At 41.2% G+C, this 25,195-nt stretch overlaps 1 protein-coding gene and 1 pseudogene across 1 annotated transcript; one reads left to right on the forward strand and one right to left on the reverse strand.

The window, feature by feature from the left end:
- Positions 1-2,640: 2,640 nt before the first annotated feature.
- Positions 2,641-11,033, forward strand: LOC111962113 (G/T mismatch-specific thymine DNA glycosylase). Its single transcript, XM_023984949.2, has 10 exons — positions 2,641-2,751; positions 5,478-5,647; positions 5,875-6,179; positions 6,358-6,427; positions 6,701-6,836; positions 6,997-7,079; positions 7,179-7,273; positions 7,576-7,747; positions 8,023-8,167; positions 10,312-11,033. Exons 2-9 carry the CDS (start codon positions 5,584-5,586, stop codon positions 8,142-8,144), a joined length of 1,047 nt encoding a protein of 348 aa, XP_023840717.1. The 5' UTR covers positions 2,641-2,751; positions 5,478-5,583; the 3' UTR covers positions 8,145-8,167; positions 10,312-11,033.
- Positions 11,034-21,737: 10,704 nt separating this feature from the next.
- Positions 21,738-25,195, reverse strand: part of LOC111962114 (E3 ubiquitin/ISG15 ligase TRIM25-like) — a 12,571-nt pseudogene continuing 9,113 nt past the window's right edge.

The following is a 25,195-nucleotide window of genomic DNA, read 5'->3' on the forward strand; positions in this document are numbered from 1 at the left end:
GTGCTTCTACAAAATATTGACTCAGGGGTGTGAATACTTATTTAAATTAGATATTTCTGTATTTCATTTTCAATATAATTTGCAACAATTTAAAAAAAACATGTTTTCACTTTGTCATTATGGGGTATTTTGTGTAGATGGGTGAGAAACATTCATTTTGAATCAATGTTAAATTCAGGCTGTAACAAAAAGTGGAATAAGTCAAGGGATAGGAATACTTTCTGAAGGCACTGTATAAGTGACTTTGTTGTGCTTCATGAGATGAGAGGAAGATCAAGGCTTGAATTCGAATCCAAAATCTGCATGATTTCAGTAAAATAAAATCGTTAAGATTTCAGCGACACAAAGGTAGGCAATGGCGAATTTCAACTTTGTGTTGAGCTTCAACACATTCCCCATATTAGAAGACGAACGGAAGAGATGGATTGTAAATCTTCGACATGACAAGTTCACCAGGGTTTGCAGCTGTCCTTTCTTAGCTGAGGGCTTGCTTGAGCCTTSAACCAGCACCGGGCACAGAAGATTAAATATTAAAAAGTTGTATATGAAATTATCCAGTTTGCAATGCAAGGTAGCTTGCTAGCTACATTAGCTAGCTACCCACCTTAAAAGTTGTCAATGTAGATTGACTCACATTTTTAAAACAGTAATGTTTCTTGCACATAGGGGTAACAGAAAATGACTTAATTTGATTAACATCGTTCACAGTCATTTGAAGGAGATCTTGCAGGCAGCAGTTGTAAAGTGCCAAACAGGTAGCTATCTTGATGTTGATGTTGTTGACATAGACCGGCTGGCTGAGTAGAATGCTTAAGTACAGTGTCATAATGCGTCGAAAGAGCCTATTAATTTAATATTATAAACTGAATAGTTAGTGCTCTGAATGGCTGAAAGTCGTTTTATTACAGACCGCATACCATGGGTATGACAAGAAAAGTACTATTTACTGTTCTAATTACGTTAGTAACCAGTTTATAATAGCAATAAGGCACCTCCGGGTTTGTGGTATATGGCCAATTTACCACGGCTAAGGGCTGTATCCAGGCACTAAGAACAGCCCTTAGCCTTGGTATATTGGCRATATACCATACCCCCAATGGCCTTATTGCTTAAATATAGGCTAAGACTGTTAGGTTGAATACTATGACTCTGGATGTGTTCGTTTTGTGAATAAATAACATGCAACTTTCATTTGAATGGTCAGCAACTAGAGAGATAGTAACCAGAATTTTACATTTCCCAAGTTTATTGACATATCAGCAGGGATGTAGTCCTGCCATAGTGCAGGTGAGGGGTGCTCCCTCACTTTTTTCAATTTGAGAACACACGCCGCTGGTAAAAAGTATTTCTGGAAAATTAACAATGGTAAATTCTCAAATTCTATTTAATTACCACATAAATTGCATGAAAATTATAGAATGACAAWGTAAATAAATATGCAGGCAATAGCAGTTTATATGTAGGTAAATGGTGGTTTCTTCCCCATCTTCTCCCTCTGCAGAGCGCGAATGATGAATAACTGTAGTGTGTGCCGAGGCCCATAGGTTGGAGGATTCGCCACTTTGAGCGGGCCTAATCCGACATAAGAACTGCTACAGACAGAACTCCAGGGGTTGCTAAAACTGCTGTCCTCGAAACAGTTTGTTATGGAGTTGGGGCTCATGTAAGACGCACTTYAACTCACCCTACTGTTCGAGTGCTTAGCTTATGGAAACGTACTACTATTGCATATGCAGATAAACTGATCCAGCACATGAACCTTATCACAGCAAAGAGATCTAGGATCCAAATTCACCACGTGTATGCCTTGATGTTCATATAACTKTTGTGCAGTGAAGCCCAGAACCATATGTGACCACTTGGTCATGGTGCCGTCCTTTCAGCACCATGATTTGAAGGGCGCTCAAATCGCTTAAAAAGAATCCTCATCTGTTAGCCTGCGCCTAACAGTCCTATTCATCACTTATTATTATTATTACAAATAGAAGATTATAACTTCTCACAATGGTGCTTGTTTAGTAAAGTTAGATCAAAGCTCAWTCAAATCAATGTCTTGCAAGATCACAATGTTTAATTAGTATTAAACAGAACCGAATATAATAGCATATATGCCTACTGTAGCATAGTAGGCCTATAAGTAACGCCAAAAACACCTRKGTCATTTATTTCCTCTATCTGAATAGTAGCTTTTCTTTTCTCATGTGGCCAACACTCAACAGCGCGTGCCACTAAGCAGGACAAAATAGGCCCACCAGAAAGGCTTATAAATTGGTTACCACCATCTGCTTTAATTCGCTCACGAAACAGTAATACAAGAAAATCTAAATGCATATTCTCATGTAGCTAATTCATATCAAATGAATGAAACGGCAACCTTGCCTGCTTGCAAGTGGTCAGAGGGTTGGAAGCCAATTGAAAACCACCTCGTGAGTTTAAAAGTCCGTAGAGCAAACCAACGCTGATATGGGGGGAGTGTGGCTTGGGTTATGTATATTTTTTGCAGTTCATATTATATTAGCATAAATCCCTGATGTCAATATAAATGTTTGTTATACATGCACTAAAAGTTGACGTATTATTTCAGGAGAAGAACGTTTTTACTTTGTTTCCCTATTAATCATGTTGGTATATTCCCATGTCAAAGTTGACGTGCATCTCTTTCTTTGTTGCTTGCTAGCAAGTCCAAAGAGGAATTGATAGAGTACATTCGTTTTCAAGAAAGAAAAACACATTTAAACATATCTGTAAGAGGTATGTATGTATGCATTTGATCAATTACATACGATTRGTATTCATTGGACAGCGAACCAGCTCATTGCTAGTTAGCAAGTCATTCATCCATGCTATTTAGCGGAATAGCTAACTAAGCTAGTTTGCATAGCTATATTCGCCAGCTAACGTTAGGTATCCATAATGGCTTAGATTTGGATTGAAAGTACACTGTAGACGAAGTAGGTGTAGAATGTGTGATTGTTTACTTTGTTGACAAACAAGTTACTAAAGCGACAATAGTCTAGCACAACATTTATCCTTTTGACTTTTCTCCCTGACACTTGCTAGCTGACGTATTAATCCTACAATGCCAGACATTGACAATGACCAGGAAATGTGCTATATCCAAATCAGAATAATAATGTCAATATGAATATTGATCAGACTAACAAAGTAAGTCCACCATAAAGAGAAGCAAAGCTGTATGGATGACTGCTTGTCCCCTCAGAATATCTTCAACKGTGTTGAGTTCTTACCCCGTCAAAAGGAGGCCCAGGAGGACGCCGATTGAACGAAATCCCCCTTGAATGGCTAAATGTTGTGKATCTGAAATAACAGCATGTTTTGATTGRAACTTATTCATTGTGAAACCTACATCTATGAAATCCTATTACCTAATGTATTGAATTGAGTTATTCACAGAATTASTTTTCTTTACTTGCATGCCTAATTTATTGTGCAATCAGACAGACTTATGATCTTAGATCCAATCACACACAGACACATGTGTATGAATATAATATATATATACACACACACACKCATATAGTTGAAGTCGGTAGTTTACATACTCTTAGGTTGGTGTCATTTAAACTCGTTTTTCAACAACTTCACACATTTCTTGTTAACAAACTATAGTTTTGGCAAGTCTTTTAGGACATCTACTTTGTGCATGACACAAGTAATCTTTCCAACAATTGTTTAAAGACAGATTATTTAACTTATAATTCACTGTATCACAATTCCAGTGGGTCAGAAGTTTACATACACTAAGTTGACTGCCTTTAAACAGCTTGYAAAATTCCAGAAAATGATGTCATGGCMTTAGAAGCTTCTGATAGGCTAATTGACATAATTTGAGTCAATTGGAGGTGTACCTGTGGATGTATTTCAAGGCCTACCTTCAAACTCAGTGCCTCTTTGCTTGACATCATGGGAAAATCAAAAGAAATCAGACAAGACCTCAGGAAAAATAACCAAAATAATTTGGTTCAACCTTGGGAGCGYTTTCCAAACGCCTGAAGGTACCACGTTCATCTGTACAAACAATAGTGCGCAAGTATAAACACCATGGGACAACGCAGCCGTCATACRGCTCAGGAAGGAGACGCGTTCTGTCTCCTAGAGATGAACGTACTTTGGTGCGAAAAGTGAAAGTCAATCCCAGAACAACAGCAAAGGACCTTGTGAAGATGCTGGAGGAAACGGTACTAAAGTATCTATATCCACAGTAAAACAAGTCCTATATCGACATAACCTGAAAGGGCGCTCAGCAAGGAAGAAGCCACTGCTCCAAAACCGCCATAAAAAAGCCAGACTACGGTTTGCAACTGCACATGGGGACAAKGATCGTACTTTTTGGAGAAATGTCCTCTGGTCTGATGAAACYAGAATAGAACTGTTTGGCCATAATGACCATCGTTATGTTTGGAGGAAAAAGGGGGATGCTTGCAAGCCGAAGAACACCATCCCAACCGTGAAGCACGGAGGTGGCAGCATCATGTTGTGGMGGTGCTTTGCTGCAGGAGGGACTGGTGCACTTCACAAAATAGATGGCATCATGAGGATGGAAAARTATGTGGATATATTGAAGAAACATCTCAAGACATCAGTCAGGAAGTTAAAGCTTGGTCGAAAGGGTCTTCCAAATGGACAATGACCCCAAGCATACTTCCAAAGTTGTGGCAAAATGGCTTCAGGACCACAAAGTCAAGGTATTAGAGTGGCCATCACAAAGCCCTGATCTCAATCCTATAGAACATTTGTGGGCAGAATTGAAAAGGCGTGTGCGAGCAAGGAGGCCTACAAACCTAACACAGTTCCACCAGCTAAAATTCACCCAACTTATTGTGGGACACTTGTGGAAGGCTACCTAAAACGTTTGACCCAAAACGTGGGTCCCGAGGACCYWCTTTGGGAAACCCTGTACTAGAATYTACACTGAGTATACAAAACATTACAGACCAACCAGGTGAATCCAAGTGAAAGTTATGATCCCTTATTGATGTCACTTCAAACCGGTGTAGATGAAGGGGAGGAGACAGGTTAAAGAAGGATTTTTAAGTCTTGAGACAGTTGAGACATTGATTGTGTGTGCCATTCAGAGGGTGAATTAAGTGCCTTTTTGAACGGGGTATGGTAGTAGGTGCCTAGCGCACCGGTTTGTGTCAAGAACTGCAACGGTGCTGGGTTTTTCCACGCTCAACAGTTTCCCGCGTGTATCAAGAATGGTCCACCACCCAAAGGACATCCAGCGAACTTGACACAACTGTGGGAAGCATTGGAGTCAACATGGGCCAGCATCCCTGTGGACCGCTTTTTGACACCTTGTAGAGTCCATGCCGACRTATTGAGGCTGTTCTGASAGAAAAGTGGGGGGGTTGCAACGCAATACTKGGAAGSCGTTCCTAATGTTTGGCATAGTCAGTGTATTTCAGCTATATAATTAACACTGGGGGTCTTTTTTTTTGTCTTCCTTTTTTCAGGATTCAGTCTACTCAACAGCTTCAAGCTCTGCAGGGGCAGTAGCCGGGCATCAACCACCATCACAGTCCTCACCCTCACTACACAGAGGGACCAAGACAGAGGGTCATGGCTCATATGGTTGTCAGTCATGAGCTCATGGCTCAGCAAGAGCCCGCCAACATAGCGAAAGGTACCCTGGTTCTTTATTCCCGCAGAGCTGTATTCAATAACGGACATGAGCCTTAATGTATTTCTGATGGATTTAAAGTTGATTAATTTGTGGGGGAAGTGTTCTTTGATGCATTTCCCCACAGATATAAAAACAAATGTTTCATCGACAAATCAGTGTTCCTGTGACAGTCGAGGCTAGTGTGAAGGTTCACAGCAAGGTGATTGGAAGATCTCTCCCTCTTGCAGCTCCAGCAAAGAAGCGAGGGAGAACGGCACAACCAAAGGAACCCAAGCCACCCAAAATGCCCAAGGCCAAACCGGGACCCAAGGCCAAACCGGGACCCAAGGCCAAACCGGGACCCAAGGCCAAACCGGGACCCAAGCCCAAGAAAGGTAAGGAGGGTCAAGAGGCAGACGGCACGCAGGAGAAAATAGACAAGACCTTCAAGAAGGTCAAGAAGAAAAGGGACCGCTTCAAAGGCATGACTGAGGATGAGGTCATGAGTAGAACTCTGACCGACATCCTTGACTACAACCTGGACTATGTTATCGTGAGTTCACCGCTTTTGTTGCTTTGTGCCAGACATTTTTTTGATGTGCGCCAGACAATGGCGCTACTTGATTTGTCCAATGAGAAATGCTTATTTTCGTTTTCAGCTGCAAAGCGTTCTGTCTTGCGTGCTCTATTGAGAAAAAACGGTAGTATAATATGCAACTTTTTTGTTCTAGATTGGAATCAACCCAGGCCTCGTGGCAGCCTATGTTGGACGATGGTTCCCTGGCCATGGAAACCATTTCTGTAAGTTGCTTTGCGTATATATTCAGTCTCTTACTTTGAAAACATCATCAATCAATCTTCCTGCTTAGTATTTATTTTGTCAGCTCTTTCATTACTCTAACACCATTTATGAATCAAATACATTGCTAAACTTTACATTCAAGGTAATGTTATGTTACTCATGCCAAACAGGATGATGCAGTTGTATGCGTAGTGCGGAGAGCATACAGATTTTCACCCCAATTTCAGAAAAATAATGGTACAATGACTTTAATGCGTAGTTATCCTCTTCAGGGAAGTGCCTGTTCTTGTCCGGATTCACTGATGAGCAGCTTAACCACATGAGCGACACCAGCCTGCCAGAGAAATATAAGATCGGCTTCACCAACATGGTGGCAAGGACAACGCCTGGAAGCAAGGACCTGTCAACGTAAGCTTAGGAAGAAAATAATAAAATACCTAAAGTCAGTCTGCAATGTGCTGAAAAATGAGTGCGATGGAGACATTTGTCTCGAACAGTGGCCACATAGCAAGCTGAATTCACATAGATGGAATACAATGTTTGACACAAATCTTATGTTTCTTCACAGCAAGGAGTTACGCGAGGGCGCCTTGATTCTTGCTGAGAAGTTGAAAAAGTACAAGCCCCTCATAGCTGTTTTCAATGGAAAATGTAAGTAGCTACATATCCCTAATAAAGAGGAGAAATTCCAGTGGCCAGAACTTTCCATTGAAATTTGATATTAACCATTGAAATTCTGTGTATTTTCAGGTATCTATGAAATGTTCTGCAGAGAGATGTTTGGTAAAAAGCCCAAGAAGCTTGACTTTGGTCTGCAGCCACACAAGATACCGGACTGTGAAGTGGTAAGGGCTCTGCTACCTGGTAGTGTGTGCGTGTTGTTGTGGTGCTCCAGATACTGTATTTCATGATGAATGGATGATAAAGAAATGGAAGAGTTGGAAAAAAAAGTACATCCTGGATCCAGCTCTTTCTCACAATAACTGATCAAAATGTCACCGTTTGGACTAAAGATTCAAATCGAACCAAAAAAATATTTTTAAATAGTCAGCATTTTAACTATGATCATTGGCATTGAGCATACAGTGGCAGTACCGTGCCATTTCCCCCTTTGAAATGACATGTAACCCTGCCCTCGCCCATACAGGCGTTGTATCTGATGCCCTCATCGAGTGCCCGCTGCGCCCAGTTTCCCCGTGCCCAGGACAAAGTGCACTTCTACATCAAGCTGAGGGAATTGAGGAACCAGCTCAGGGGCGTGGCCCGATCTGACGAGATTCAGGAGTTGGAGTACAGCTTTGACCTGGGACTGGCCAAAGGTAAGAGAACATGCTGCAGGCAGTGCTATAATGACTATTCAAACAGGAACATCATTGACCTAATTAATATAAAATGTACATTTTATTATGATATGGTACAATAAGACATTTCATTTTGAAGAATGAAATGAAAACCCATCACGGTCCTGTCCCATCTCATGGTCTCAAMGTATTCCCTAGTCACCTGAAGGAGCTGATTTGAAAACTGTTTTGTTTACCAGATAAATTACAACGACAAAAACGACAAGAATTCTGTGTTTTTCTCCCCATTACAGAGGACGCTAAGAGGATGGCGATCAAGGAAGAGGCGTACGACCCAGGCTACGAGGCCGCCTTCGGCGGAGCGTATGGCGAGGGCGGGCCCGGGCCTGAGGAGGGCCAGAYCAACGGTCACTAACTTCTCGTTGACTGGAAACACAGGTCAGCACCATACAAATAGAATGAGCAGTAACTATATCAACTGTGGTCTTAAAAGTGATAGTTAACCCAAATTACGAAAGTCCTTCCGCATCCTCACCTTGTAGTGAGTCTACACGCCAAGAGGTATCGTGATCCAAGCACTGGATTTGTATGTGCCTCGAATTCCTCCTCTTCTGACACTGTTATAGATCTAAAGGGGCTGGATAGGTGGGAATAATATGGCGTAAATTACATCCAGCCTATCAAAAGGCATATTTAGCGTATTCCTATCCAATCCCTCGAGATCTACAGGAGTAGCTAGGGGTCGGTTTGGAATGCAGGGTGTGTCATAAATCCTGTGTCATAAATCCTAGCGGTCAAACGGAAAATGTTCCAATCGTTATTCCACCGTTCATTTTTCCCATAGGGTTTTTTTGAGGGGGGAAAATGCACCCCTTGGGGTCCCCAGGACAGAGTTTGGGAAACGCCGAACTAGAGCCAGAGGATGGGTACATGACGGACACATTGTTGTTTTGCAGTTCTCATAGAGATTTACACGGTTATCAAAACATCTATTGCTGATGGCATGGCCAAAAATGTAGGACTGAATGGGGTTTTGAAATCAATTACCTAGACTATAAAATAGTTTTACCTAAGCTATGTCTAGGGGTCCAAGCTAACTAACTGGGCCATAACCTGATATTAATGTGTGCGTTAAGCATGAATGTAAGCGATTTAAGCTGACCGGTGTTGTCTTAAGTAATTAGGACACACGTACTTACCAGGGTCCAGGGTGAGCTCTGTCTGGACTCTGTAGTCAGTCAGCCCAAGCAGGACATAGTTGTTCAATTGTGACCAAAAAATTATAATATACACAAAAATAATCAAGAAGGCATGCCTAAACTAAAGTCCTACTCAGTATACCTCTCACCTGCTAATCACCCAAACCTATGAGTGATCACTAACTTATCATGCCTTGCTGGCACACTCAGTACCAGGCCCGGTTGCTGCTGTCCCCTATGCATGGGATGTGTACTGTCTAGCTATGGCCTAAACCCATAGATAGGCTCAATCCCAATAACCCCCACTTAGCCCTCCCCCATCGTTTTCAAGTGTCCCTCTGTGGTGGAGTGTCCTTTGAAACGGAGCAACCAGTGTTAGGGAGAGAAATAACCCTATGGAATGGGAAATCACTTGTGAACAGCAGAAGTGGCCAAAGGAAAGCCTACCATGCAATTCATTGATGTCGAGCCTTGTGTTTTTCACAATGCCTGTACTGGTGGCAGTAATAGTTTTTCTTCTATTTCTCATGCAACAAATACGTACTTACCATATGAACAATATATGAGAACTGCAAAACAACAATGTGTCCGTCATGTACCCGTCCTCTGGCTGTAGTTTAGCGTTTCCCAAACTCTGTCCTGGGGACCCCAACGGGTGCATGTTTAGGGTTTTGTAAATAAGAATTAGTTCTTAGCTGACTTGCCTAGTTAAATAAAGGTTAAATATATAAAATGTTTTTTTTTTTTATGTGCCCCAAAGCCTGTTTTAGCATGGGCAGCGCCATTGAGGACTTTCACTATTTTTCCTATGGGTTAAGGAAGGATCACATAGTTCCATCCAGGTTATCAGGAGAAATCAGCCACTGAGCAAACATTCCATAACTGCAGGTGGCAGTGAGTAAATCACCAACTTTGGCTTTACACATGTTCAGACAACACACTCCAGGTGGCAGTATGCACSTATTCAGTTTGTTTAGACTCAGAAGTAGAAGAAGAAGAAATTGACTACTTTAAAATAGAGAAAGCCCTAAATTGGTGCTGCCCATGCTGTCACAGAAGCCATAATGGCAAAGAAGCCCGATCTAGCGACCTCCATGCCTAAAACACTTTATTTTTTATTTTTTTTCCTTTATTTAACTAGGCAATTCAGTTAAAAACAAATTCTTATTTACAATGACGGCTTAGGAACAGTGGGTTAACTGCCTTGTTCAGGGGCAAAACAACAGATTTTTACCTTGTCAGCTTGGATTCGATCTTGCAACCTTCCGGTTACTATTCCAACGCTCTAACCACTAGGCTACCTGCTGCCCCTAACAAGGGGCTTGAGGTAGCGTGCTCAAATTCTCACCTCAGAGCCTCAAAGGCTTTTTCTTCTAATTTCAGACGCTGCCGAGAAGGCAAACACTTACCAACCTCCTACGGCCGCCACCACCACAGAAGGACAACTCCCAGACAGACAGTGGATGATGCAGTCTTTCACTGATCAGATTCGACATTGGTGGCTCTAAAGAATCACAGGCATGGGTGGGCAATGTATAAGAAAGGGTAAATGGCTCCTAACGAGCCCTATCTAGAAGTGCACAAACCGCAACCCAGCACATCCTTTAGCCTCCCTTCAACAAGAAGCTGCACCTCCGTTTGAAAACAGAAATTATAGTTTTTAGTATTTTTTTTTGTTGCCATTTTGGAATATACACTTGACTAGTTGATAGATGGAATTGTCTAAATGTATCATTTTTAAAGGATTTGTGGAATATTAGCTTTTTTTAATCAGGTTTTGTCATACTGTGTGTGTGTGTGTGTGTTTGATTGCCCACAAGGCAGTCTTTTTTAAATATGTGAAATCAGGGACTTGACACTTTGTTTTAATACCGTACCTTGCCACAGGCTGGCACAGTAGGTGTAAGCAAAGCATGCATACTGTATTGGTTACTGCTCTGACAGTACAAATGGCTCTAAATCAAACTTTTACATACGTGTCAGAGTCCCAAATAAACCTGTGGCAGAACACATACAGTAAGATGATACTGTAAGTAATGCATTGTGAAGTTTAAGATTAGCTAGTACTCTACTTTTATAAATTCTGTACCTTGAGGAGAATGAACTAGACACATGGTCAAAAAGTGATTCACGGAGGGATGTTTTAGTAATGTCTTTACAAGCCTTTTATCATGGAGTTGCAATACTCAAGATGGGTGTTATATATTTTTTTCTTTTACTTATGTTTAGTATGTTTCTGAAAATGTTGTTTAWAAAATTATGGGGATTTTCTATTTTACTTGACTTTTGTTTTTTACTTTGCAGTCTGAAAAGATACAGTATCAGGTAGCTGTGTTGGTAATATGTTTTTTTATAAGAGTTCTGAAGTTGTGTTGGTTGAAAACCTTGCCTCTAGCCTTTGTTCTGTTAGCATACCAAGAAATTGTCTTCTGTTGCATCCTGAGTGACTAAACCCTGGGACGTGTTCATTAAAAAAAATGTTTTTAAACGTTTTTAAATTATTTGAAACGGATAATTAAACTGAGTTTCGGACAGAATGTCCCTTCCAGTTTTTTCCCATTTGGTGCCTAATGAACACGACCCTGTTCTTTCTTAAAATAGTTTCATACTGTATATTACAATATACTCTATGCACACGTTTTTACTTCTGAGATGCTAGTCATGATCCCTCTGGGCAAATGTATGGATGCACGCTGAGAAGTGTTTTCATAGTACTTTTTTTTATGCATACAGTTCATTTGGAAAGTATTCGGACCCCTTCACTTTTTCKAAATTTTGTTACGTTACTTCCTTATTCTAAAATTGAATAAATAATTGTTTTTCCTCATCAATCTACACACAACACCCCATAATGATGAAGCAAAAACAGTAAAAAAATTAAAAAAACAGAACTACCTTATTTACTTAAGTATTCAGACTTTTGATTGGAGTCCACCTGTGGTAAATTCAATTGATTGGACATGATTTGAAAAGGAACACATCTGTCTATATAAGGTCCCACAGTTGACTGTGCATGTCAGAGCAAAAACCAAGCCATGAGGTCGAAGGAATTGTCCATAGAGCTCCGAGACAGGATTGTGTCGAGGCACAGATCTGGGGAAAATTCTGCAGCATTGAAGGTCCTCAAGAACACAGTGGCCTCCATCATTCTTAAATGGAAGAAGTTTGAAACCACCAAGACTCTTCCTAGAGCTGGCCACCCAGCCAAACTGGGCAATTGGGGGAGAAGGGCGTTGGTCAGGGAGGTGACCATGAACCCAATGACAGTGTTCTAGAGTTCCTCTGTGGAGATGGGAGAACCTTGCAGAAGGTCAACCATCTCTGCAGCACTCCACCAATCAGGCCTTTATGGTAGAGTGGCCAGACAGAAGCCACTCCTCATTAAAAGCCCGCTTGGAGCCCGCTCACKTGACAGCCCGCTTGGAGTTTGCCAAAAGGCACCTAAAGACTCTGACCATGAGAAACAAGATACTCTGGTCTGATGAACCCAAGATTTAACTCTTTGGCCTGAATGCCAAGCMTTGTCACGTCTGTAGGAAACCTGGCACCATCCCTACGGTGAAGCATGATGGTGGCAGCATCATGCTGTGGGGATGCTTTTCATCGGAATGGACTGGGAGACTAGTCAGCATCGAGGGAAAGATGAACAAAGCAAAGTACAGCAAGATCCTTAATGAAAACCTGCTCCAGAGCGCTCAGTACCTCAGATTGGGTCGAAGGTTCACCTTCCAACAGGACAACGACKCTAAGCACACAGCCAAGACAACGCAGGAGTGGCTTTGTGACAAGTCTCTGAATGTCCTTGAGTGGCCCAGCCAGAGTCCGGACTTGAACCCAATCGAACATSTCTGGAGAGAATTGAAAATAGCTGTGCAGCGACGCTCCCCATCCAACCTGACAGAGCTTGAGAGGATCTGCAGYGAAGAATGGGAGAAACTCCCCAAATACAGGCGTGCCAAGCTTGTAGTGTCATACCCAAGAAGACTTGAGGCTGTAATCGCTGCCAAAGGTGCTTCAACAAAGTACTGAGTAAAGGGTCTGAATACTTATGTAAATGTAATATTTATTTATTTATTTGCCAACATTTCTTAACCTGTTTTTGCTTTGTCATTATGGGGTATTGTGTGTTGATGAGAGAAAAACGATTTAATCAATTTTAGAATAAGGCTTTAACGTAACAATGTGGAAAAAGTCAATGGGTCTGAATACTTTCCGAATGCACCTGTCGATGTAACAGTATGTCAGAAGTTATAATACTGAAGCATTAGTCTTTACACCAGTGGCGAAGTTACAGCAGAATTCCATGTCACAAGTACAAGTTGCTTGTGACATGCTAGATCAGAGAGATCAGAGCTAGATCAGAGTTTAAATGGCTACAAGCTCACTGTTTGAGGTTTTGTATTGGTTTATTTTTTTGACCAATGTGAATTTAAATAAAAATAATAATTTTGGCAATTGTAATTCAATTGGTCACTTCCTGTACATGTTATCCTTGTAAAGAGACTAAATAATAATAATAGACTTAGGCTGCGATTCAGTCAGAAACCAAGCTATAGTGGCTTGACATTTTATAGGACATTTCTAAAATGAATCTGACATCTGCAGCGTTTACCTTGAATGCGATCTAATGTTAAAGTGGTATTATGTTTWGATTTTTTTCAAATGAATTAATAGTGATGCTGATGTCTTAGACCAATAAATATTCAACCTCTGTAATGGCAAGCCAAAATAAGTTCAGGACMAGAAGGACACCTATTAGTAGATGGGTTTAATCATTTTTTTTTTTTAAACGACATTGAATATCCCTTTGCGCATGGTGTTCTTAAATAGCACTTTGGATGGTGTATCAGTACACCCAGTCACTACAAAAAGTCCTAACTCAGTTGCCGGAGAGGAAGGAAACCGCTCATGGATTTCACCATGAGAGCAATGGTGACTTTAAAACAGTTACAGAGTTTAATGGCTGTAATAGGAGAAACTTGAGGATGGATCAACAACGTTGTAGTTACTCCACAACACAAACCTAAATGACAGAGTGAAAAGGAAGCCTGCACAGAATAAAAATATTCCAAAACATGCATCCTGTTTGCACTAAGGCATTAAAGTAATACTGCAAAGAAATGTGGCAAAGAAATTAACTCGGCGCAAATTCAACAAATCACTCGCCACTTTTACATGCACCCCAATATCCCGTTATTATTATGGGATAGTCAAGTATTCTGTTTTTGAGTTTCCGCATATAAACATATCCCTTTGCATCAACCAGAAAAAGCTTATATCCCGGTTATGAGAAACCCGGATAAGATGCCTGATCTTAGATGGGGTACTGGGYCATGTAAACATCTTATGCCGTTTACTGTTGTTTTTCACGGMCTGTGCAGGCTRAGTTTCCTATATCATCACCGTTGTGATGTTTTCATCTGATTGTCAAACAAATCACTTCAAGAAGCAGGCTACCTGTGCAGTTCAATACACAATTTATTTAGCTGATATGCTGTATTGGACCGTATAGTTTACTGGCTTWGGCTACTTTTACCCCTAATTTAGAAACTCCTCTGATTATAATTTTAAACATTTGGTTTGGCCATATWATAATTTCCGACATWTGGCAGGTCATTTTTTTTTTTGTCAACTATAGTTAGATGCCTGCATCMTCTCTTCTGTCATAACTTGTTGCCCCAGAAGACTAAATAAAGTAGTACTAACCAGAATGTCTTACATTGATAGAATGAATGCATTAGTAATCTAGTTAACACCGGATAAGTTGTCTGTTTAGTTTAGGGACCGGGGAGAAAATGCAATAATTTAAAAACAGTGGAAACCGTGTATAAGGAAATGAAAAGCTGAGAAAACTATGAAACACATTTCTGATAAGACTTCAGTTCGACTTGGGTGCATATTTTATGTGGTTAAAATACTGCCTGCTTTCATAACAGTGTCAAAGATAACAATTACAGTGGGGCAAAAAAGTATTTAGTCAGCCACCAATTGTGCAAGTTCTCCCACTTAAAAAGATGGCCTGTAATTTCAACTATGATAGACAAAATGAGAAAGAGAAAATCACATTGTAGATGTTATTATTTATGTTTGGTTTTTAAAATAAATTTATCCCATTTTCTCCCCAATTTTCGTGGTATCCAATCGCTAGTAATTACTATCTTGTCTCATCGCTACAACCCCGTATGGGCTCGAGAGACGAACCCAAGGACTCTGGTGGCACAGCTAGCACTGCGATGCAGTGCCCTAGACCACTGCGCCACCCGGGAGGCCCTACATTGTAGGATTTTTAATGAATTTATTTGCACAATATGGTAAAAAATAAGTATTTGGTCAATAACAAAAGTTTCTCAATACTTTTATATACCCTTTGTTGGCACATGACAGAGGTCAAACATTTTCTGAAGTCTTCACAAGGTTTTCACACACTGTTGCTGGTATTTTGGCCCATTCCTCCATGCAGATCTCCTCTAGAGCAGTGATGTTTGGCGCTGTTGCTGGGCCAACACGGACTTTCAACTCCCTCCAAAGATTTTCTATGGGGTTGAGATCTGGAGACTGGCTAGGCCACTCCAGGACCTTGAAATGCTTCTTACGAAGCCACTCCTTCGTTGCCCGCGGCGTGTGTTGGGATCATTGTCATGCTGAAAGACCCAGCCACTTTCATCTTCAATGCCCTTGCTGATGGAAGGAGGTTTTCACTCAAAAATCTCACGATACATGGCCCCATTCATTCTTTCCTTTACACGGATCAGTCGTCCTGGTCCCTTTGCAGAAAAACAGCCCCAAAGCATGATGTTTCCACCCCCCATGTGTAACAGTATAACTTTATACCGTCCCCTCGCCCTGACACCGGGCGCGAACCAGGGACCCCTCTGCACACATCGACAACGGTCACCCACGAAGCGTCGTTACCCATCGCTCCACAAAAGCCGCGGCCCTTGCAGAGCAAGGGGAAACCCTACTTAAAGTCTCAGAGCAAGTGACGTAACTGATTGAAATGCTAGTAGCGCGTACCCGCTAACTAGCTAGCCATTTCACATCCGTTACACTCACCCCCCTTTCAACCTCCTCCTTTTCCGCAGCAACCAGATCCGGGTCAACAGCATCAATGTAACAGTATAACTTTAGACCGTCCCCTCGCCCCGACACGGGCGCGAACCAGGACCTTCTGCACACATCAACAACGGTCGCCCACGAAGCATCGTTACCCATCGCTCCACAAAGGCCACGGCCCTTGCAGAGCAAGGGGAAACCCTACTTAAGTCTCAGAGCAAGTGACGTAACTGATTGAAATGCTAGTAGCGCGTACCCGCTAACTAGCTAGCCATTTCACATCCGTTACACATGCTTCACAGTAGTATGGTGTTCTTTGATGCAACTCAGCATTCTTTGTCCTCCAAACACGACGAGTTGAGTTTTTACCAAAAAGTTATATTTTGGTTCATCTGACCATATGACATTCTCCCAATCTTCTTCTGGATCATCCAAATGCTCTCTAGCAAACTTCAGACGGGCCTGGACATGTACTGGCTTAAGCAGGGGGACACGTCTGGCACTGCAGGATTTGAGTCCCTGGCGGTGTAGTGTGTTACTGATGGTAGGCTTTGTTACTTTGGTCCCAGCTCTCTGCAGGTCATTCACTAGGTCCCCCCGTGTGGTTCTGGGATTTTTGCTCACCGTTCTTGTGATCATTTTGACCCCACGGGGTGAGATCTTGCGTGGAGCCCCAGATCAAGGGAGATTATCAGTGTCTTGTATGTCTTCCATTTCATAATAATTGCTCCCACAGTTGATTTCTTCAAACCAAGCTGCCTACCTATTGCAGATTCAGTCTTCCCAGCCTGGTGCAGGTCTACAATTTTGTTTCTGGTGTCCTTGACAGCTCTTTGGTCTTGGCCATAGTGGAGTTTGGAGTGACTGTTTGAGGTTGTGGACAGGTGTCTTTTATACTGATAACAAGTTCAAACAGGTGCCATTAATACAGGTAACGAGTGGAGGACAGAGGAGCCTCTTAAAGAAGAAGTTACAGGTCTGTGAGAGCCAGAAATCTTGCCTTTTTGTAGGTGAACAAATACTTATTTTCCACCATAATTTGCAAATAAATTCATAAAAAATCCTACAATGTGATTTTGGATTTTTTTCCCTCATTTTGTCTGTCATAGTTGAATGATGAAATTACAGGCCTCTCATCTTTTTAAGTGGGAGAACTTGCACAATTGGTGGCTGACTAAATACTTTTTTGCCCCACTATACATGCACATTAGCTTTTTCTCAAGAGTTGCTGAAAGAAAGAAATCATATTTCTCCACTCCTGWTCCAGAGATAAAATTAACATTTGTTGTATAATTTTACTCCAAGAAATGCATAATTCTGCAGGAGTTAATATTATATTTGGCTACATGTGAGAGGTTATAGGCCTACAGTCAGTGTCCATATGTCAGTTACTATTCCATTTAACCCATATGAACTTAAATTAGGAATATTCTGTTTATTCATGAGTGGGATATCAAAGGTGCATGTAAACAGCGTATACCGAATAAGACCTTAAGCGGGATATGATCTACTATCCGGAATACTGTGTGCATGTAAACGTGGTCACTGAGTACCACTCTTCATATTTTCAAGCATGGTGGTGGCTGCATCATGTTATGGGTTTGCTTGTCATCGGCAAGGACTAGGGAGTTTTTTGGGGGATAAAAATAAACGGAATAGAGCTGAGCACAGTCAAAATCCTAGAGGAAAACCTGGTTCAGTCTGCTTTCCAACACTGGGAGACAAATTCACCTTTCAGCAGGACAATAACCTAAAACACAAGGCCAAATATACACTGGAGTTGCTTACCACGAATYTTCCTGAGTGGCAAAATCTATGGCAAGACTTGAAATGGCTGTCTAGGAATGATCAACAACCAACTTAACAGAGCTTGAAGAATTKTTTTAATAATAAATGGGAAAATATTGTACAATCCAGGTGTGGAAAGCTCTTAGAGACTTACCCAGAAAGACTCAACACTATAATCACTGCCAAAGGTGATTCTATGTATTGACTCAGGGGGTTGAATACTTATCAAGAAATATTAGTGTTTTATTTTCCATTATTAAAAATAAAGTGTCGTTGACAATTTTTTAAATCTATTTTAATCTCACTTTGTAACAACAAAATGTGGAAAAAGTCAAGGGGTGTGAAGGCACTGAAGGTGTCACTGACTCTTATTGTTATTAAGGAATTGTGCATGCATMATATAGGCATGTGAAGTAACATCACTTTTCATGGGGGGCTGGCTGGAAAAAAAACATTTCATAGGGCCCTCCCTGCACACTTCGGAAGCTTCAACACAGACCATTATTGGTTTACACAAGTCAGGTCCACACACAAGTGCACCACACCCATATTCAGTGCCTGGTGTAAGTATTCACTATCCTAAAGTAATTAGGTTGTGTTGCACATTTCACAAATGTAAACAACCTTCTCCACACGTTTTGTCTTATCTTTATTAACGCCATCATAGCATCAACTTAAACAGCTATTAAGAAATGTTTCACCAATGTCTCCAACAACTGGAAGTATCCCAAATAGTGTGTTTTCAAGATGAAGGGTGGGGACTATAGCCTGGGACAGGTTGAAGATGTCCGAGAAGACGCCCGCCAGCTAGTCAGCACACACTCTGAGGACGAGGCCAMGTGTGCCATCTGAGCCGGGTGCTTTGTTAGTATTAACAATTTTGAGAGTTTTCATCAGGTCAGCRGCGGAGAGGGAAAGCACCTGGTCTTCTGAAGCAGCGACAGTCTTCCTGGATGSCTTTTGCTCAATTAAGGTGTTAACGAGCTAGCTAACTATTTATTTGCCTAAACACTTATATTTGTAGGTGAATACTTTGCTGTCTATTCATTAATACCAATATGTCAATATGCTAGTGTCAGTGTTCAGTAGCATGTTAGCTAGCACAACAGCTAAGGTAGCCACAATATGAGCTGACTTGACATTAAAGCAAAACTTCATTTTTTATATATATTTTTGTCTTCGAATAAACAGTTTCTGCTTTGTCATTATAGTGTATTGTGTGTAGATTTAATCCATTTTAGAATAAGGCTGTAACGTAACAAAATGTGTAAAAAGTCAAGGGGTCTGAATACTTCCCGAAAGCCTGTATGCAGCCGTTTTCTTTAACGATTAGTTAGGTTAAAGTTAAGAGACAAAAGTAGTCTGTATAGCAATCCTGCTGGGCACAGACGTCAATTCAACGTCTATGCCACGTTGGTTCAACGTAATTTCATTGAAACAATTTTGAGTCAACCAGTGTGTGCCCAGTTGGATGATAGTCATGTCAACCACCTCTTATTAATCTTCTACTGAAACCTGTGTARTGCCTCGTTCACGTCATGTCGGGGACTCGGAAATACGACATCCCTACTGGGAAAAAGGAGGAAACTCAGGTATGATCTCTGGAGCCCGATCTTTCCTACGTGCTAAACTCTGACGTCATGCACCACTGAAAATGGCAGCAAACGGGGCTGCGATTTCGTCAGTCAATGGTGAGAAGGGTTCTTGTGTTCCTCCGATCACTCCAACGTAACGTGAACGCGGCATAATATATCCCCAGTGAAGGCAGGGGCCTATCTCATATCTTCAATAACTCTATGGAAGGAAGTGAACATTTCCCATGTTAAGCATATGGAATGAATTGTACATTTTATGACTTTTAATACCGTTTTATACACTTTCTTGACATGTACTGTAATTATTTTGTGCACTACAATTCTGACAATGGAAAATACTAAGTGATTAATCAGAGAAGAAATAACTTAGTAAAACTGTTACATTAATCATTGTAATACACAAACAAGAGAAAYGAGAGTATAGAGGAGACATTGTATTGTTGACATTTAGGATAAAGAAGTTGAAAGCAAGGGTTATTTGATGTCAGATAGGAAGATAACTGTTCAAAAATAATTGTCTCCATCACCTTTCTCCTGTTTCTCATCGTTCTATCGTCACCCCATGTGTAGTGGGGAAATGACTACACCAAAAGAATAGAGGCCAAAGAAACCATATTGAGGTTGTCTGCAGGGCCAGCCCTAGCCTTTTGGGGGCCCTAAGCGAGATTTGGTTAAGGCCCCCTCCCCAACTTGCGGGCAAAACATTTTAGTGGAGAGAAAAATTGGTCAAAGACTCCAGCCACCGAAGTCATAGACTGATCTCTCTGCTACCGCACAGTGCACCAAGTCTGGAACCAACAGGACCCTGAACAGCTTCTACCCCKAAGCCATAAGACTGCTAAACAAGACTGCTAAATAGCTAATCAAATGGCTACTTGGACTACCTGCTTTGTCCCTTTTTTTCACTAACTCAATGCACACACACAATGGACTCTACTCACACATTCTTACACTGACACAAAGTACMTGTGGATAGCTGGGTTGGGTGGTCCAGAGGGTGACTAGACTTCCCGTGCGGAAGTTGGAGAATTTAGCATTTTTCAAACACCTGAAACATGCCTTTCCTTTGTTTCTAGAGCCATAGTCATTATGCTTAATTCTATGTAAAAATAAATATATATATGTCTGCATATCTAAGCATACCTCGTCGGGGGCGACCTCTTATGCCTGGAGCTGGCCCTAGTGAGTGAGAGAGTGAGTGAGATCAGGTAAAGTTCTGGAGATGAAGAAATACAGGTACTGTATGTGGAACTTTAGTTAGACCCGTATGGCGTATCAATACCACTTAGAATCTGTCCCAGTTCAATGAGAGGATGTCTAAACACAAATGSGGAATGTCAGCCATGAAGTATTCCAATGACAGTGATCTGAAATATACACRSTATTCCCAATGTAGTGCACTACTATTGACCTGGTCAGAAGTGGGTGTCATTTGGGACAGAGCCATTAACTCTCCTGTGTATGCAAATCTTTCTCTACCTCATATGTCTTCTTTATCGTTATCTCCTCCCCTCCTCCCTCTACTCTCACCACACCACAAACCAGCTTCAATACAATCCATTTAAAAGTAAAATACATACCTCGGAATACTATTACTATAGTGTTTGTTAATGTCATCTGTTAATGTCAGACATAAACATCCAAACAAAAAGTACCGGTGAAACGCAGTATTTAACGTTTTAGGAACTTGCTTATCCTATTCGAAAAGAAATTTGACAATCCAAATCATGACCTTGTTTTTGTTGTATTTATTTCCCATRACCAGAAATATTTTTGAATCACTGAACAATAGAAGGCCTAACTTAATCTATTCCTAACTCTGGATAGTTGATTTAAAAGACGATACATCTACAACGATATTAGCGCAATATATTGAGTGGCAAATCAAGATATTTGCAGTTTRTTTTATTGTTTGGTCAGTAGCACCACCTGTTGGACAGGTTTAATGTTGCGCCTGAGAATTATGGGTGGATAAAATATGCCAAATTTAGGGCTGGTTTCCCGGACAGCTCCATTGAACATGCTTTTAAYTCTAGTACTAGGCTTAATCTGTGTCCGAGAAACCATTCAAAATAGTTTAGTTAGCAAGTAAGCGAAACTACCTGTCCCATGCCACTGAGGAAAATTGCATAGAGAGTGATAACCAATAGAAAACATCAATGGTTCTCAATGCAAACCAATATACATCAAAAACATACACCATGGGGAATGTACAAGATTAAAACATTGCATTTTATAGAATATAAATACATTACATTTTTATTAACTACATCTCTGAAGATCTAATCAGTCCGATGAAGTAACTGCAGAAAAAAAACTAAGCCGAATGAAGCATCACCATATGGGGACTGTCACCACCAGCATGACTAGTATCTATGTGGGCCCCTACCACAGTTTACACAGCTCAGCAGTATCATTAGCTCCATAGAGACGAAACCCAGGATAGAGGGGCTGAGGAAATGTGGTGTGGACTCTGTGGAGGAGGGTCATTGTGTCAGAGACYCTGTAGAAGGACAGAGTACCTGCCTTGTGATCCAGGTACACTCCCACTCTGGAGGACCAAGGGCCTGGTACATTAGTCACAACATTATTGTGTATGAAACGATAACCACCCATAGAGCACCCTAAACTCCAGGACTTGTCATTGGATCCGAATGCATGACCTGCCCTTGTTCTGCTGATGTCTTTATATGAGACTGCTGTATGAACCCAGTGCCCACTCCACTCCACCTCCCAGTAACAGCATCCAGACAGACCCTCTCTACACAGAACCTGGTAGTAGTTGGTGAATCTGTCTGGATGGTTAGGATATGGTTGGGCTTGATCTGTAAAGATGACCTTTCTCTTCCCTTCAGTCAGAAAGAGTTCTTCACATGCTGTGTTTGGGTCCAGTGTGAGCTGACAGGAATCTGGGAGAAGAGCAGAGCAGAGACCAGCAGAGTTTAGAACAACAAGTTGTCAAATAATGTATCCACACTGTAATTTTTTTTTACTGGCAGCACAGTAGCCAGTAGGTTACTGTAGATTTACAGGAAAATGTTTTTTTGGTGCCACAAAAATACAGTATGGGTTGGTACTGCATTATAGTAAATGATTGGCAGCACAGTAGCCAGTAGGTTGCTGTATTCTGTGGCTGTACCATTTCCCACCATGCACCATAATTTACAGTATGCTGCAGTAAATGAACAGCAAAACAGGTAATACAGTACTTTATTGTAAAATTACAGCAATTGCTAACAGTGTAGCTGAATGTCATTGAGCCCCCATAATGCATTGCTTTTAAAGTACTGTAACAAAGAATTCCAGTAGCTAACTAAGATTTTTAGCTGTACATTTTCACCAATTTGTTACAGTGTACCCTGTCTTTGATTATAGCAGAGCAGAGATCAAAGGAGCAAGACAATGAATCAGATAGCTGCAGTACCCAGTCTTTGACTATATCTACTATTGCTATAGTATATATTCCTATCTCAGGGTTTGTGAGGAGTGTCCGTAAAAAGAGAATTAGTGATAGAGATAGCATCAACTGAGATTACACCAATCGGATTAAAACAGTTSTTACATTAATATTGAGGTCTATTTAACTTGACCAGTTCTGCACACACAGACACACCCTCTTCTGCGCTAAACTATGCCGTTGGCTTTTCTTTGCTGCTTYATATTGCTGCCGCGGTAACATCGCTTCTACCCGCTATACATTGTCTGTTTTCTGCTAGCCTCAACACCACCCCAGCCTCCACCTGTTTGGTTCTGCTATTTGTTCCTGTCAGGGGGATTGGTATATATCTCGCTCACTGCCTGTTGTTGATTGATAATGGTAATAACGGTACTCATTGATATGGCATTGAGGCATCCCCTGAAGTAGCATTGCCTAATGCCAAGACCAAATGTATTGTCATCTATTTTCTAATAAATGGTAAAACGAATATGTGGGTTTCCTGTCTAAACTGTTAGTTACTTTGAATAAAGAGACTCACATTGTAAGAACTGTTCTCTGGTCTTGGGCTCTGTAGGCAAAACATCCACTACAGACAAACAAACACATTCACAGTGAGAGGGCATGTTATCGTCATACCATATTGCACATGTACAGTGCATTGTTATGTTACAGTGCATTATTACATTACAGCCTTATTCTAAAGTTAATTTAATTGTTGTTTCACCCTCAATCTAAACACAATATCCCATAATGACAAAGCAAAAACAGATTTTTAAAAAATGTATAAAGAAATCTAATATTATATCTAATATTATATTATATAAGTATTCAGACCGTTTACTCAAGACTTTGTTAAAGCACTTTTGGCAGCGATTACAACCTTGAGTCTTCTTAGGTATGACGCTACAAGCTTGGGACTTTCTCCCATTCTTCTCTGCAGATCCTCTCAACCTCTGTCAGGTTTAATGGGGAGCGTCGCTACACAGGTATTTTCAGGTCTCTCCAGAGATGTTCGATCGGGTTCAAGTCCGGATTCTGGCTAGGTCACTCAAGGACATTCAGAGACTTGTCCCGAAGCCACTCCTGCGTTGTCTTGGCTGTGTGCTTAGGGTCGTTGTCCTGTTGGAAGGTGAACCTTCAACCTTCTCCTGAACGCTCTGGAGCAGGTTTTCATCAAGGATCTCTCTGTACTTTGCTCTGTTCATCTTTCCCTCGATCCTGACTAGTTTCCCAGTCCCTGCCGCTGAAAAACCTACCCACAGCATGATGCTGCCACCACCATGTTTCACCGTAAGATGGTGGCAGGTTTCCTCCAGACGTGGCGCTTGGTATTCAGTTCAATCTTGGTTTCATCAGACCAGAGAATCTTGTTTCTCATGGTCTGGGAGTTCATTAGGTGCCTTTTGGCAAACTCTAAGTCTTTTACTGAGGAGTGGCTTCCGTCTGGCCACTCTACCGTAAAGGCCTGATTGGAAGGTTCTCCTTTTGGAAGGTTCTGACATCTCCACAGAGGAACTCTGGAGCTCTGTCAGAGTGAACATCGGGTTCTTGGTCACATCCCTGAGGTAATCAGTTTGGACAGGCGCCAGCCTTAGGAAGAGTCTTGGTGGTTCCAAAACTTCTTCCATTTAAGAATGATGGAGGCCACTGTGTTCTTGGGACCTTCAATGCTGCAGAATTTTCCCCAGATCTTTGCCTCGACACTATCCTGTCTCGGAGCTCTATGGACAATTCCTTCGACCTTATGGCTTGGTTTTTGCTCTGACATGCACTGTCAACTGTGGGACCTTATATAGACAGGTGTGTGCCTTTCCAAATCATGTCCAATCAAGTGAATTTATCAGAGGTGGACTCCAATCAAATTGTAGAAACATTCAAGGATGATAATGGAAACAGTATGCACCTGAGGTCAATTTCCTGTCTCATAGCAAAGGGTCTGAATATTTATGTAAATAAGGTATTTCTGTTTTTTATAATAAATTAACAAAAATTTGTAAACACCTGTTTTCGCTTTGTCGTTATGTGGTATTGTGTGTAGATTGATGAGTTTTTATTTTTATTTAACCCATTTTAGAATAAGGCTGTAAGTAACTAAATGTGGAAAAAGTCGAGGGGTCTGAATACTTTCCGAATGCACTGTATATGAATTGTAGGGATCTTTCAGTGACTAAAGTTGATGTTCTTATTATTTTCAACACACCTGTAGTCGAGATCTTTGTCCATTCTCCTTTAAGGAAGTATTCTAGTTTCTCTCTCAGCTCAGACACTGTTTACTCACATATCCAAAGAACTGAAGAGGACGGACAGTGATGCTGGGAAAGTCTGAAGATACACTGGGACTGGAGAGAGACTGATAACTCTCGGACGAAGACAGATAGACAGCAGACAAATA

The sequence above is a fragment of the Salvelinus sp. IW2-2015 genome, linkage group LG4q.1:29, assembly GCF_002910315.2.
Source record: "Salvelinus sp. IW2-2015 linkage group LG4q.1:29, ASM291031v2, whole genome shotgun sequence".
In the NCBI taxonomy this organism is placed as follows: domain Eukaryota; kingdom Metazoa; phylum Chordata; class Actinopteri; order Salmoniformes; family Salmonidae; genus Salvelinus; species Salvelinus sp. IW2-2015.